The 16,246-nt window shown below is 48.7% G+C and overlaps 1 protein-coding gene across 2 annotated transcripts in view; it reads right to left on the reverse strand.

Moving 5' to 3' along the window:
* GOLGA7 (golgin A7) overlaps positions 1-16,246 on the reverse strand; it is a 270,030-nt gene that overhangs the window by 1,774 nt on the left and 252,010 nt on the right. The window contains exons 2-5 of one of the 2 annotated variants that reach the window (XM_054294372.1): positions 4,429-4,548; positions 2,982-3,134; positions 1,900-2,001; positions 634-697 (exon numbers count right to left, since the gene is read on the reverse strand). In XM_054294372.1, the coding sequence (XP_054150347.1) occupies positions 650-697; positions 1,900-2,001; positions 2,982-3,134; positions 4,429-4,539 (414 nt within the window). In that variant the 5' untranslated portion in view covers positions 4,540-4,548 and the 3' untranslated portion in view covers positions 634-649. Of the gene's footprint in view, positions 1-633; positions 698-1,899; positions 2,002-2,981; positions 3,135-4,428; positions 4,607-16,246 lie in introns of those variants that run through there. The other variant, XM_054294371.1, reaches the window with a different exon arrangement.

Consider the following 16,246-nt stretch of genomic DNA (forward strand, 5'->3'; position numbering starts at 1 on the left):
ATATATATTATATAGAACATATAGATTATATAGATTATATAGACTATATAGACTATATTTATATTTATAATAAATAAAATAATAAATTAGCCTTCTAAAAACATGAAGTCAAATTTATCATTCCTCCTTTCGATGGAGGACCCCAGAAACAAAAATACCCAAAAAATGCCACAAGGCCCAGTCCTGCAAACACCCCTCACTTTGTGAGAGCAGCACCAAGAGAGCTGAGAGCCTCTCACCAGAGCTTTTCAAACCTGCTGGGATTTTTTTACCTGAAAATATCACAAGTAAAAACATCAGCATGATAACCAGAACTGCAGCCAACTGAAAATCTGACACAAAAAATCTCTGTATGCTAGAGCACATCCAGAGACAGAGCACATTTTACTGACCTGAGAAGAATTTTGGACATGAAATAGCACAAGTTAGCAAATTTACACAATCCAGACTCAAATTTCTCCTAGGTTTAGCAACATCCTGCCCAGTACTGATATTTTTATTTTCAAGAACTGGTTCACACAGGATTTATGTGAACAATCTCTGATTATGTACAAGGGTGGGATGAACCCTCAGCATGACATTTCTGAGCACAGAAAGGTGTTGAGACTGATCTGAGATAAGGCTAACACATACCTGAGACTCCACAGTTTTATCTTCCACTGGTCAAACCTCTGTCTTCATAAATGGTAATTTCAATCTGCACAGAAAAGCTGTTAGGGAAACACACTAGAAAGACACTATGAAAACATACCTAGAAAAAGGTAGAAAAGCATAAAGATGGTGAAATTTTTGATATTTTAGCTGTTTAAAGGCAGGTCCCAGAGCTCCAAAGCAAAGGGAACAGTCTGTGAGAGATGGCTCATCAGGTAAGAGCACTGCACAGGAACTCAGTGTGGGTTTGAGTCTTGCCCCCCTGGTAAATTTTGGGGAAGGCTGTGCACCAAGCAAAAAAAAAAGTTAATACTGCTAAAAAGTCACCTACCAAACTGAAAATGCTTTTTCTCAAGTTGAATGCTGAAGGTGTATGCACAATGGAAAACACACTGAGGAAAAAGGAGTTGTGTAGGTGACAGCTGTGAGTTATTTGGACAATCACAGAAAACCCAACTGCAAGGAATTAACCTTATCATACATTGGGTTCCAATTGCTGTGGTTTCAATATTTTCAAAGAAAGATGTGTTGCTCATTTCACTTCTCCATTTGCTATGAGAGGTCTTTACAACTTCAGGCAATAACCACATAAAATGTCTGGTACAGTAAGTCCACTGGTGAGCTATCATCCAGAAAAGAAGTTTAGAAACTGCTCCTAAGTCAAACCAAAAGCTTCCCTACACAAACCTTTCTAGGCAGGACTTGCCTTGCCTTGCAGGCATTTCTCTTAACAAGTTTTTATTCAGAAAAGCATCAAATGAGACTTTAACTGTGAGGATACTACAGAATTTGAGCACAGGTGGATGCTGTACCTGGTGGTGAGGGGTGACAATGAGAAGTGGGAGAAGTTCTTGCCCCAGAGGGGGAAGTGTGGCTGAACAGCTGAAGAAAAAGGGTTGAAATAAACCACAGTGGAGCAAGAGCAAGTGCTGGGCTTGCAGTGATGTTTGTATGTCAAAATCTTCAGCAGAACCTGAGCTGAGGGTTGCACATTAACTGACAGCCAGGTCTTGTTCTCACAACATCAATTTCTGTCAGAAAAACAGCATTTCTGGAGGTTACTGGAATAGAGGAAGGATCTTGAGTCACAAAGGTTGGGTTCCACATCTTCATGTACCAAACCTTAATACACCAAAACCTGACTGGGGACCAGGACACAACAAGAGCAACAATCACTGATTCTGTATCCCAGATCAAGCATGAGCAGAGGTGCCTCACTGACACAAACCAGAAGGCACAGAAGGATACAACTCTTAATCCTCTTTCAATGGGGTCTGTCAGCAGAAGGCCCTGAGGAGCGTAGATCTTCTCATTCTGTTCCTGAATGAACTTAGCAATTTTCTTTAGAACCTGGGGATGAAACAGCACAAAAGGCACAGCAAGGCCAAGGTGAGAGCTGACACACAACTGCTCTGGTGGATCCACAGTGCAAGGTTCAAAGTGACCCCCATGGACCCAAACTGAGCAGTACCAGCATGTCTGAGGTACAGAAACACGTTGCATTACATTATAGAATGATGATATTATAGAATGCCTATATTATATTACATTATATTACATTATATTACATTATATTACATTATATTACATTATATTACATTATATTACATTATATTACATTATATTACATTATTATAGAATGCTTATAATATGCTTATAATGCTAATAATTGTATTATAGAATGCTTATATTATATCATAGAATGTTCACATCATATTACAGAATGTTATGTTATAGAATGCTTATATTACATTATATTACATTATATTACATTATATTACATTATATTACATTATATTACATTATATTACATTATAGAATGCTTATACTATATTATAGAATGCTTATATTATTAGAATGTATATAATAAATATAACAAATATAATATAATAAATATAATAAATAAAATATAATTAATATAATATAATATATTAAAACTTCCTGAATAAACTTGGCAATTTTCTTCAGAACTTGGTATTATATTATATTAATATTATATTATAATTATATTAATATTATGTTGTAATAATATTTTAATAGTATCATATTAATATTACATTAATAGTATATTTTATATTTATATTATATCTTCCTGAAGGAACTTAGCAATTTTCTTTAGAACCTGGGGATGAAACAGCACAAAAGGCACAGCAAGGCCAAGGTGAGAACTGACACACAACTGCTCTGGTGGATCCATAGTGACCCCATGGGTCCCAAACTGAGCAGAACCAGCATGTTTGAGGTTTATCTGCACAGAATCTGCCCCAAAACACTGCAAGCCACAGAAAAACCACCAAGAAGCAAGGATGGAGGGGGAAACGAGCTCCTACCTTTTCATAGTGTGTCTCCATGCACAGGAAGATGGTGTAGGCAGTCAGGCAGGCGAGACAGCCCTCAAGGTAAGATTGGCCCCCAAGTTTTTCAGCTTCTGCATAGAGGTTGTTCAGTGTCCTGACTGTCTCCTCAAACTGCTGCCTGTCGATCTGCAGGGAAAGCAAGTGGGGATGTCAGGAGAACATTCCAGAACTCAGCAGCACCCTTGGACATCCAGCTCCACTCAGGGATCACCTGTGCTTTAATATATTATATTATATTATATTATATTATATTATATTATATTATATTATATTAATACTACACTATACTATATTATACTGCATTATACTATACTATATTATACTGTATTATATTATACTATACTATATTATACTGTATTATATTATATTATACTGTAATATATTATACTGTATTATATTATACTATACTATATTATACTATATTATACTATATTATATTATACTATATTATATTATATTATATTATATTATACTAAAACTATACTAAAGAAAGAGAAAGGATAAAACAGAAAGCTTAACAAGAAAGAATAATTAAAACTCGTGACTGACTCTTCACAGCTGATGGTGATTGGTCATTAAGTAAAAACAATTCACATTAAACTAATCAAACAATCTCCAGACTACATTCCTAAGCAGCCAAACACAGGAGAAGCAATCAGATAATTATTATTTACGTTTTTCTCTGAGGCTTCTCATCTTCCCAGGAGAAGAAATCCTGGTGAAGGGATTTTTCAGAAAATATGGCAGTGACACAAAAGCATTCAGAGCAACACGCCCGTGCAATTCAACTGGGAAAAAAACCGGAATTGACACACTAAAATGGATGTGTTAAATGGTTAAACCACATTAAAATGAACAGCAGCAGAGTGGAGGGACACTCCACACCCACAGTGCCTCGGTGTTGCTGCAGTGCTGACCAAACACACCACAACAGAGGAACAGGGAAGAGAAAAAAAACAACCAGAGAAAGAAAATAGTGTAGGAAGGCGTGTTTGTTTGGTTGTCACCCTCAGATACCACTTTTGATTGCGGTGACCAAAAGGAAAATTGTTCCACTTGGGACAGCATTTGTGAGGGCTCTAAGGTTGGGCAGGATTTCAGGGGAGAGGACAGCGCTATCCCTGAGAGCACAGAGACACAGCGAGCACATTCTGCTCTACCGCTGCACACCCGCCGCCGTCCCCGGGACCGAGCACAGCCCGGGACACCGGGGAGGAACCGAGTCCGCCCCGCACCGGAACGGCTCCGGTCAGAGACTGGCACAGGAGCTGCCACCCCGCCCTCAGGGAACCGGCGGAACCGGCTCTGACCGAGGCAGGGCACCGGCGAACGCCCCCCGAGCGCAGGCCCGTGAGGCCCCGCCCGGTGTGGGGCTCCGTGCGCCGCGCCCGCCGCCAACCCCGGCCCGGCCCCGCCTCACCCGGTTCTCCAGCTCGGCCGGGAACTTGCTCTGGAACTGGCAGCGCGTCCCTCCGCTGTAGTCGCGCTGGATGAACACCTTGCCCGACACAGGCGCCTGCTGCGGCCTCATCGCGCCGCCGCCGCCGCCCGCTCCGCTCCCGTCCGCTCCTTCCGCCGCCCGCCCCGCGCACTTACGGCTGTCGCAAAAGCGCCGCGGCTCCCGGTGAGGGCGGAAGTGCCGCTAGGCGCCACCAGGCGCGTCAGTGCGCAGGCGCAGACGCGGAGGCCGCAAAACGGCAGGAGCGCGCATGCGCAAAAGAGCCTGTATGCTATTGGGCGCACCGCTCACCTCAGCCCACGTAACACCACCCCCCCTCCGGCAGTATTTGGTACCGCCCAAGCCCACAGGCAGCGGCGGCCGGCGCTGTCCCGGTACAAGGCGCTAACCCGGGATAAGGCGATATCCCGGGGCCGGGCGATATCCTGGGACAAGGTGCTGTCCCGGGGCCCACAGGCACCGGCGCCTGGTGCTATCCCGGGTTTCGGCGCTATCCCGGCGCCCCTCCCCCCCCCCCCGGCCGTACTTGGTACCGCCCGAGCCCTCAGGCAACGGTACCCGCCGCTATCCCGGGGCCGGGCGCTATCCCGGGACAAAGCGCTGTCCCGGGCCCACCGCTCCCAGCTCGTTCATCAGTTCCATGCTTTTTCCCAGAAAGCGGAACCGCTGCAAGCAGACGGAGCCGCTCCCACAGCTCTGTCCCCGCTGCCGCACACGGGGGCCGGTGGCGGCCCCGTAATCTTTCCCCAGAGCTCCAGGCAGCGGTGCCTCAGGCTGAGGCAAGGCTGGGAGCTGCCGTGAGGGTAGCAGAAAGCTCAGAGAAGGCAGGGCTGTGTCTGTGGTGGGAGCTCATCCTCCGGGACTCCCTTCAGGACGGTCTGCTCGTGCTGACGGTGCCCCTCTGCTCCTGCTGAGAGCTGTTAAAAATAAGTTTAAAACTGTTGTAAAATAGTTGATAGATCGTTAAGCATGTACTCTCAATTTGGTTATTATATGGTAAAAGGGGTTCAAAGGGTGGTTGTAAGAAATCCGGTACTCAAGGTACCACAACACACCTCAGTAAAGCGCACCACGAGCCAGCCTGGACAGAACTGCAATGGCCAATCAAGGCCTGAAACCTTCATGCAGATGAAGGATCCAAACAGAAACCAATCCAGGGGGACAAAAAACAGGATAAAAAGGGGCTCCTGACCCACTGAATTGTGCTGCTCCATCTGGGACATCGGGGATGGAAAAGACGCCCCAGTGCCGGCGCTACAGCATCCTTGAGGGAACGCTCCTGCTCAGCCCAGGCCCCCTTGCTTTAGGTCTTTCTTTTTCCTATAATAAATGCTCAAAATCACCCTTGCTTTAGGCCTTTCTTTTTTTATAACAAATGCTGAAAATCACTTTAGTACCAGGAGCCTGCTCTTGTTTTTACCAGCTTGGGGACCCATCCAGGAGGAGCCTGGGGCCAGCCTGGACAGAGCTGTAATGGCCAATCAAGCACCTTAAACCTTCATACATATGAAGGATCCAAAATGAAACCAATCCAAAGGGTTGGAAAACCAATCCAAGGGACACTTGTGGCTCTTGGAGGACACAGACACTGAAATAGAGTCTTTCAGGCCACCTAATGTGGTAGAGATGCAAGAGGACAAATCAAATTTACAGACATGGCTTAGATTGGGAGATAAACTCACAAAGCCAATTTGTGGCATTTTATGGGCTTGAAAGATTCTAAGTCAGAGGTCCCTGTGTGGTTTGAATTAGGTTGGGATAGGGGTATTCTGAAAAGCCAGATCTGGAGAAATTTTTATTCAGGGCATTTGAAATTGAGTGAGGGGCCATCCAGCATTTCTGTAATAAATAATTATTCTATAAATTATCATTTCTATAAATAAAATATTATTCTCTCTCAAATAAAATATTCCAGAACACAAGTTTCCATGTGACAAAGAAAATGATGATTACCTGAAAATGGATAGATCTATTTGTAGTATTTTTGTAGTATAATATAGCATGTATATAGCAGCAAGAAGCCCTTGGCAGCAGTGAGCTGGTTAATGGCTGCACTCAGTGATCCTCGAGGTCTTTTCCAACCTTGGTGATTGTGTGATTTCTGAGGCTATTTCAGCACAGGGATAAACCCCTGGCTCCCACTGCTGAGCTCAGCTGCCAGAAAAGTTCCCCGGGAAGTAGCACAATCTTTGTTTGGTCATTAAAGCAGAAAAAAGAGAGAGGGAATCTTAGGAAATGCTTGAAACGATTAGGTGATCTTAACTCTAAGGAGCTAAACAAATGCAAAGCAATTCCCCCCTCAGCCCCTCGTGCTGCTGTAGAATGTAATCTCATTTCTAAACACACAATTACAGAAAATAAAAAGAAAAGAAAAGAATAATTAATTTCTGCTTCCTCATGCAAATCCTCTGACCAATCATTTAGGGATCAGGGGCAATTCAGCTTCTTGTGCAAATTCCAAACTGAAGGCCTGAAAAAAAACAAGTGAATGGATTTACTTTTCTAAGAACCAGAATTAACAAAGGTTCCATTTTCCATGGTTATGCGCCTGGCCAGACAGCCCTTGCTGACAAGCTCTCAAAAAACATGTGTTGGCCCGTTGAAAAGGCCCCAGTGTTGACTGACAGACAATTGAAGTGACAAATTGTTTCATTGTACTTGGCAGGGAGAGCGCTGTATTAGATAATTATGGCGAGGAGGGAAGCGACAGGTCACAGGTCAGAAGACACGTCTGACCCTGTTTGCTGAAAGCCCTGAAAGGAGCCCATGCCCTTCAGGGAGAGCAGCGTGCTGCTGGGGCTGCTGGGGCTGCTGGGGCTGCTGGGGCTGCTGGGGCTGCTGGGGCTGCTGGGGCTGCTGCTCCTGCCGCTGGGCTCATTAGGAGCAAACCAAGATGGAGTGGGGACGAGCTGGCTCTGCTCTTGCCCCAGTTGTGGCTCCCAGGATGGGTGTGCAACTCCCAGGATGGGCTCCCAGTTAGGATGTGTGGCTCCCAGTTTGGATGTGTGGCTCCCAGGCATGGTTTGTGGCTCCCAGTTCGGATGTGTGGCTCCCAGGCATGGTTTGTGGCTCCCAGTCCGGATGTGTGGCTCCCAGCGATGGTTTGTGGCTCCCAGTTTGGATGTGTGGCTCCCAGGCATGGTTTGTGGCTCCCAGTTCGGATGTGTGGCTCCCAAGGATGGTTTGTGGCTCCCAGAACGGGCTCCCAGGATGGCTCTGTGGCTCCCAGGATGGGTTTGTGGCTCCCAGGATGGGTGTGTGACTCCCAGGATGGGTGTGTGACTCCTAGGATGGGTGTGCAGCTCCAAGGATGGGTGTGCAGCTCCAGGATGGGCTCCCAGGGCAATTGTGCGGCTCCCAGGGATGGTTTGTGGCTCCCAGGATGGCTGTGGGTTTGGGGCTCCCAGGACAATTGTGTGCCTCCCAGGACAGGAGTGTGGCTCCCAGGATGGTTCTGTGGCTCCCAGGATGCGCTCCCAGGACAATTGTGGGGCTCCCAGGATGGATGTGTGGCTCCCAGGATGGGTGTGCAGCTCCCAGGATGGGTGTGTGGATCCCAGTTTGGATGTGTGGCTCCCAGGATGGATATGTGGCTCCCAGGATGGGTGTGTGGATCCCAGTTTGGATGTGTGGCTCCCAGGATGGATATGTGGCTCCCAGGATGGGCTCCCAGGATGGTTCTGTGGCTCCCAGGATGGATGTGCAGCTCCCAGGACGGTTCTGTGGCTCCCAGGGTGGGTTTGTGGCTCCCAGGATGGGTGTGCAGCCCAGGATGGGCTCCCAGGATGGATGTGTGGCTCCCAGAATGGGCTCCCAGGACGGGTGTGTGGCTCCCAGTTTGGATGTGTGGCTCCCAGGACAATTGTGTGGCTCCCAGGATATATGTGTGACTCCCAAGAAGGGCTCCCAGGACAGGAGTGTGGCTCTCAGAATGGGTGTGCAGCTCCCAGGACGGGTGTGCATCTCCCAGGATGGGTTTGTGGCTCCCAGGATGAGCTCCCAGGACAGTTCTGTGGCTCCCAGTTTGGGTGTGGGGCTCCCAGGACAATTGTGTGACTCCCAGGATGGGTGTGTGGCTCCAGGATGGGTGTGCATCTCCCAGGACAATTGTGTGGCTCCCAGGATGGGTGTGTGACTCCCCAGCAGCACCCACCACCCCTTAATAAATAAAAATAATAAATAAATAAAAAACAAACCCACCACCCCTTATTAACAGAATGGCTCCAGGGGCCCGGAGCATGGGCAGCTGCCTTCACTGCCACCTTTGGGAGCACCTCAGCCGTCTGTGTTCTGAACTGGCAGGGAAAAGCACCAAGAAAAGGCCCTGAGTTGTGTCCCTTGGACATTTGGGCACCTTCCTTGCAGGATCAGCCCCGCCCTGCTGGGGCCTGGCTTTTTTTTTCAGGCTACAACTAATAGTTATTGCAGCTTCTCTCCTGCCACAGAAATAAAATATGGTGTGGAATCACAGCACAGCTACTCCATTGAGAGCAATGCTACACTGAGTAATAGCAATAATTCAAAACAGATGAGCCAAAGGCTGGAGCACTATGGGCTCAGTATCCCAGTCTGCCCTGACCCCTGGAATTCGCTGAAAGTTACCTTGAGACTCGCCAGAACTCTTTTGTAACTTCTGTGAGGGTTATTTATTGCAAAGTCATAAATATTTGCTATGGATTTTCCCCATCAATCTACAAAATGAATTAGGTTAGAACAAAAATGTATGTACTTGGATTTTGGGCATGTGTTTCCCAGGCAGGGGAGAAAGCATTGGATCTCCATTGTGTAGAAGGCAGACTGCTGCAGAGCTTTGGGCTCTGCTGCCTGCACTAATTAATTCCCTTCCACAAACAAAAAAGTTTAAAATGCACAGTACAGTGGAGAAAGGGGGAAGGGAGGAAAGAGATTCTTCTTGAAATCTCTTTTAAAATCTTTCATAAAATTATTTATGGGGGAAAGGAAAATTCTGCTTCCCTCTCCTCCCTCCCAGACACCCTGCCAGTGCATTAAAACCCTGAAACTGAGAGGCAGCATGTTGTGCCCCAGGGAAACAGCCTTAAGTCAAAATCTACCCCAGAAGCCAGCACTGGCAGCTGGGTGTGGGGATGGAAGGAGAGTGCCCAGGCTCCTCTCTTTTTCCATCCCAAGGCAAAATTGTTTTGGGGCAAAGCCACCCCATTTTCTCGCTGTTAAAAAGAGGAGGGAGAGCAGGACTTGCCTTGCCTTGCAGGCATTTCTCTTAACAAGTTTTTATTCAAAAAGCACTTAAATCAGACCTTGACTTTGAGGATACTACAGTAGAATTTGAGCACAGGTGGATGCTGTACCTGGTGGTGAGAGGTGAAAACGAAAAGTGGGGGAAGTTCTTCCCCCAGAGGTTGGTCAGGCACTGAACAGGCTCCCCAGGGCAGTGCTCCCTAGCCTGCCAGAGCTCAAGGGTTTGGACAACACTCTCAGCCACAGGGTGGGATCCTCAGGCACATCAGCAGGGCCAGGAGTTGGATTTTGATGATATTTGTGGGTCCCTTCTAATGAAGCCTCCAGGATGCTGCACCTTTTCAAAGCACAGGACCTGGCAGCCTGTGTGTGCAGACAGCAATTCACACACAGAAATTCACACACAGCCAGAGAGTCCTGCACTCCTCTGGCTGCTCACCCTGCCACCAACAGCTCCTGAAAAGGTTTGCATGAATGAGCTGATCCAGCTTTGTTTCTGCTCCCATGCCTTGCCCTTTACCCTTTGGCCTTTGCCCAGCTCTGTGGCCACAAGAGCAGGGGTCTGGCCACAGATGACTGCACAGCTGCCCAGATGTTCATTGTGCATGGCACAAAGAGCCACTCTGGGGGCTCACCAGCAGCAGCTCCTGCTGCTCCTCACCCCAGACACTGCCATGCTTCATAGAATACCAAACCAGCATTTTTTCATGGGAGCTGGGGCTGTTTATCCTGGAGAAGAGGAGGCTCGGAGGTGACTTTATTGCTCTCTGGAACTCCCTGAAGGGAACTTGGAGACAGGTGGGGTCGGTCTCTGACAGAACCAGAGGATGCAGCCTCAAGCTATGGCAGGGAAGGTAACACAGAATCCCAGAATCCCAGAATCCCAGAATCCCCAAATCACAGAATCACAGAGTCACAGGATCACAGAGTCACAGAATCCCAGAGTCACAGAATCACAGAATCACAGAGTCACAGAATCCCCGAATCCCAGAATCACAGAATCCCAGAATCCCAGAATCACAGAATCCCAGAATCACAGAATCCCAGAATCCCAGAATCCCAGAATCCCAGAATCACAGAATCACAGAATCACAGAATCACAGAATCACAGAATCACAGAGTCACAGGATCACAGAGTCACAGAATCCCAGAGTCACAGAATCACAGAATCACAGAGTCACAGAATCCCCGAATCCCAGAATCACAGAATCCCAGAATCCCAGAATCACAGAATCCCAGAATCACAGAATCCCAGAATCCCAGAATCCCAGAATCCCAGAATCACAGAATCACAGAATCACAGAATCACAGAATCACAGAATCACAGAATCACAGAATGATGAGGTTGGAAGAGACCTCTGAGACCATCCAGTCCAACCTGTGTCCTAACACCTCACCCAGACCATAGCACCCAGTGCCATGTCCAGGCTTTTTTTAAACCCATCCAGAGATGGTGATTCCACCACCTCCCTGGGAAGAGCATTCCAGTACTTTATTATTCTTTTGGTGAAAAACATTTTCCTCATATCCAAACTATACCTTCCCTGCCATAGCTTGAGGCCGTGTCCTCTGGTTCTGTCAGTGCTGCCCGGTGGGAAGAGACCAGTAGGGTGGATATTAGGAAAAAGTTTTTCACCAAAAGAATAATAAAGCACTGGAATGCTCTTCCCAGGGACGTGGTGGAATCACCATCTCTGGATGGATTTAAAAAAAGCCTGGACATCAGAGTAGCAGGAAAAGCTGAGAGAGGGAGCAAGGCAGGAGGAGCTTTTTGCTCAGTCAATGATTTACCAGATGTGTACACTGTACTAAAGACTTGTAAACATACTTTAATGGCCAGCTGTAAATCCAGGCAGTAGCAGTGCCAGCTCCATCTCCATCAGATGTGTCCTAAGAACAGCAGAGGAAGGGCTCTGAATCACTTTGTGGCAGGCTCTGTCAGCTCTGCATGTAAATAAAGGAACCAATGTCCTCAGGTCAAAATTATTTGAGTGACATGAAAGGTTTTATGACCAGCAGCTCCTGCTTTGCTGGGTTCCCTGCAATCTTCCACAGAGGGCATCTCCAGAATGTTGGGTTTCTGTCCCAGTGCCCCAAGTGCGTGGCTGTGTTTTCACTGACTGTGCTGGAAGTCTCTTTTGTTAATCACTGAAGCACAGCGTCATTAGTGAGAAGTGCAGAGTGTACACAAAGAGGAACTTGCCAAATTACTAATAAGCAGAAACTCCATCCATCTTAATGAGACAGGGTTAAGAAAATAGCAAACTAGGATATACACAATGGAGCCTTTCCAATCTGCTTATTTACTCCTGTTAGAAAGTAGTTCTGAACTTCATCTCTGGTCCAGCTTGGAGACTATCACATGCTTTCCAAACCACTGGTATCTTATGCTCTTGAAAATCATTTAGCACGAGAAGGATAAATAAATAAGGGGAGAGAAGGATAAATAAATAAATGGCTCAAAAATTATAGAGGGAAGCGAGCAGATAAGATTGCTGAAGAGCAAGAAGCATGAGGAGATGTTTCCTCATGGTGGGCTCCTGTTCCCTTCCTTTGGGGTCCCCGCATTCTCAGGCAGCACGGGGCCACTCTTGGGCCTAAACCTCCCTCAGCCCAGCCCAGCATTGTGATTTACACCTCCCCAGTGACTTGCAGCACTTCCCCAGGTTACTCTGGCAAGCCAGAAGGGGTTTGCACCCACACCAAGGTGCCTGCACACCTGTGCTCCCCAGCCACATTTTTCTTTTGTTGGGTAAGGAATGGCTTGCAGTGCCTTTCACGCGTGCAGCTCGGCTGCTGCTGTTTTATTGAACACCAGCTCTTGCTGTATGTTATTCAGGCAAACTTTATATGTGCCACAGACCCTCTCAGCAGCCTGCACCTGGTCCAGGGCAAAGCTGAGCCTTGTGGAGAAGAATGTGCTGTAATGCAGCAAGTTATTACAGGATAAATATTTATAAGCCCCTGTAAACATTTGCCATCGGTTCCCTCCTGGGACTCGGGGCAGACGGTCAAGAGTTTCACCAGTGCTGAAGGCATTTGCTCTTGCAGTCCTTTATATGTTAGCTAGTAAATCTGTTGTTGGTCATGTGTAGTTATAGCATTTATTGGTGCTAATTTCACACAAACAGGAGACATCAGCTGGAATTGTTGTGTGCATTGATCCTGGCCAGCCTTTGGTGAAGGTGTCTCTGCAGCCCCAGGGGCACTGGGCACCTGGCTGAGGCATCAGAGTGAGTCCCCACAGCTGCAAAACCTCCTTGTGCAGGAGGTTATCATGAGGGTTGCCCTTATCATGGGGTGAGGGAGTGCTTCTGGCTGCATCAGTGTTATTGGAGTCTTGGAGAAATCTGCTGAGAAAACCAGAAAACAAACACGGCAAAACCAACATCTCCTCAGGGACTGACCCTGGCAGGTCTTGCTGGGCTGAGGGGGGTCTAACCTAAAGGAAGTATTCCCTGGGGGTGTCCAGGAGCTGTCCTGCTGCAAGGCTGGCATGGTGGGCTCTCCATGCAGGGACATGGTAGGTGGGCTGCCTCTGCTGGTGCATCCCATCTGACAATGCGGGCATCCCTGTCCCTGAGTTTGTCTCATCTCCCCCATCCCTGCTGCCTCTGCTGGGGCTGAGATGGGGCTAAGGCAGTGGTGGGAAACTGGAGAAGAAATGCCAGGGCAGGCAAGGCCGTGACTCCTCCATGCCCTCAAGTGCAGCCGTAAAACAAAGAGCCCTGGGCAACAGCGCTCGTCGCATGGGAGTCTTTGGGGGCTCCACTTTGCTGCTCATGCACGAAAGCCAGTCATTTGGCAAAAATCAGCTCAGTTAGCAGGCTTTGTTCATAAAGAGCCAGGGCCTGAATGGACTCAGGGCTAATATATTCTATTATCCCATCCGTGCCTGCCTGTTTCCCCAGGGCAGCATGCAGGGAAAGGCAAATTCCAGCACCAGAGTGTGCCCAGGGTGGGCAGGGAGGATGGGACAGGTGGGACAACACCACTGCCAGCAGCACTGGGACATGTCCCACATGTCCCCTGCCACCTTCCCTGTCACCCCTGAGCACAGGACATGGAACAGAGCAGGATGTGAGCTGCAGATGAGGGCAGAGTGCCTGGTCCTGCACAGGCTGCTGGGATGAACAATGGAGCCAGAAATAGGCACGGTTAATTGGGCTGGGCTTTTCACAGGGCACGAGAGGTCTTGGGACAGCCAGAATGGTGTGTGGTGCAAAGGGGCTCGTTATTCAACAGGAAAATGTTAGCTCCCTGTGGGAAAGGCAGCAATAAATGGCTATGACATTGGAGACAAGGCAGAGATTTAAGAAGCACTGGGCTACATAATTATGGAGGGAAATGGCTGCACAGGCTTCACTCAGAAAAATCCATGTGCAGTCTGGAAGAGGTCTGTTGGAGGAGCAGCCCTTGTTGGGCAGCTGCTTTCTAAGAGGTCTTATATCATGGATTAAGCAATTTAGTGGCCTAGACTAGAATTGGCATTTTCATTTGGTTTAGGTTTTTTCCTCCTTGTCCCTGATTTCTTACATTTTTTAAATAAAAAATGGTTTGCCAGCAATTGTATTTGCTGCTCAATTGTGTTTCAATTTAAAATTCACTCTTGGTTTCCCATTCAGGCGCTGTTGTCATCAATGTGGACGTCAGCCACAGAAGAGAGAAGGCAGCCAGCAAAGACCTTCCCTGAGCCAAGTTCAGGAACTGTCCAGGCCATGCATGTGGTCAGATTTAGCAGCCAAGGCGTGCTGAACTGTGAGTTTTCCTGCTTGGATCAAGAGCTGTGAACTGTGGCAGGCTCAGCAGCTACTGTTGAGTGAAACCCACTGATCAGTGTGGGATTCTGCAGGACAGCCATCCCTGGGGTGACCATCACAGCACATTTACCTGCTGCCATGTGGCAATTGCTGACCTGCAGATAACTGGAGATAACTGGAGATAACTGGAATCCTGACTCTAGTTTTCAATTGTTGCAATGTTACTGCTGGTGCCTTTGGAGAGCTCTCCACCTTTTAAATAAGTTTCCTAAGACCTCACCTTGCCTGCCTGTGATATTCCAATTGCATCCATCCTGGAACAGAAGGATCACAGCACTGCCAAAGTCAAACACACCCAATGCTGCTCTGCAAACAGAGAGGCTCCGAGACTTTGCCATGATCTTGCCATGGAAAATGAAGAGGCACTGGCACAGTTTGGTTTCCAACCGGAGACTTGTGCCCATGGATGTAACACCTGGGTGCAAATCAGGATGCCTGAATTGCACTTGTTTCCTGGGACACAGCACTATTTCCTAAATTCTCAAAATGAGATGTCTCAGTGGTCCTAAAGTACTTTTGGTAAAAGCAGATTCTGCCAGGATTTCTCAAGGAACGAGAAGTCCATTTTTTGCAGCTGTTTCTTGGTACAAGCAGTGATCAGAGCTTTGCCATCATTTCCTGAGCCCAAGTAGCAGGAGAGAGCCTGCTCCATCCAAAAACGCCTCTTTCGCTCGGGGTCCCTCGTTTACCGCTAAATTCTTCACTTCATTAGTGCTGCTAACTGGCCGCTCTGTTCTGCTGGCCCTCAGGTGAAAGTGGCTCTTTCAGCCCTCCGGGCTGCAGAGCCTTTTCCATTTACCTCTCAATGAGGTGTAGTTCCTGTTTTAAGTGGTACAAGTTGTTCCAGCCGAAGGCAGCGGCAGGAAGGGGAACTTTGGAGGATCCCAGAGGAGGGAGAGAGCTCAGTGCCCTGTAGGCAGGCAGGGGCAGAGCTGCTCAATGGCCAGATGTGCAAAGGGATGAGACAGCTTCTCCTGCCTGCCATGCACCCAGGGGCACCCTCCTGGCACCTGGGCAGCCCCACGGGCTCCATCCTCCTCCTCCTCCTCTTTGGACCGTGCAAGCCCCGAGGAGCGCAGCAAGGTAAGGGTGGAGGAATGGGAATGCAGCTCCTGCTCCTCCAGCACATCTGGAACAGGGCACCCTTTACAGAGCAGGGCCCCTTGCTCTCTCCTGATTTTTGTTTTGTTTGGTTGTTGGTGTTTGGTTTTTTTTTTTTTTTTTTCTTTGAATGTCATAGTTTCTGTTGGGATTTGTTCTGCACGGTCCAGTACAGGTTCATAGAAATATTAGAATCTGAAATATCTGCGACTCGGAACAGCCGCTCAGGAGCGCCGGGAGCTCCCAGAGAGACCGGGAACGGCTCCGGGGGGGTCGGGCCGCGCACCGGGACTGCAGCCGAGCCCCGGCTGCACTCCGTCGGGCCGGGCCGGGCCAAGCCGAGCCGAGCCGAACCGGACCGGACCGAGCTGAGCCGAGCCGAGCCGAGCCGAGCCGAGCCGGACCGGACAGGACCGAGCCGAGCCGAGCCGAGCCGAGCCGAGCCGGACCGGACCGGACCGAGCCGAGCCGAGCCGAGCCGAGCTGAGCCGGACCGAGCCGAGCTGAGCCGGACCGAGCGAGCCGAGCCGGGCCGGGCCGAGCCGAGCCGAGCCGGGCCGAGCCGAGCCGAGCCGAGCCGAGCCGAGCCGGGCCGAGCCGAACCGAACCGAACCGAGCCGGGCTGTGGGGCCGTCGGGGCC

The sequence above is a fragment of the Melozone crissalis genome, unplaced genomic scaffold (genome assembly GCF_028551555.1).
Source record: "Melozone crissalis strain CALT ecotype California unplaced genomic scaffold, PUWL_Pcris_2 ptg000247l_1, whole genome shotgun sequence".
NCBI lineage: Eukaryota > Metazoa > Chordata > Aves > Passeriformes > Passerellidae > Melozone > Melozone crissalis.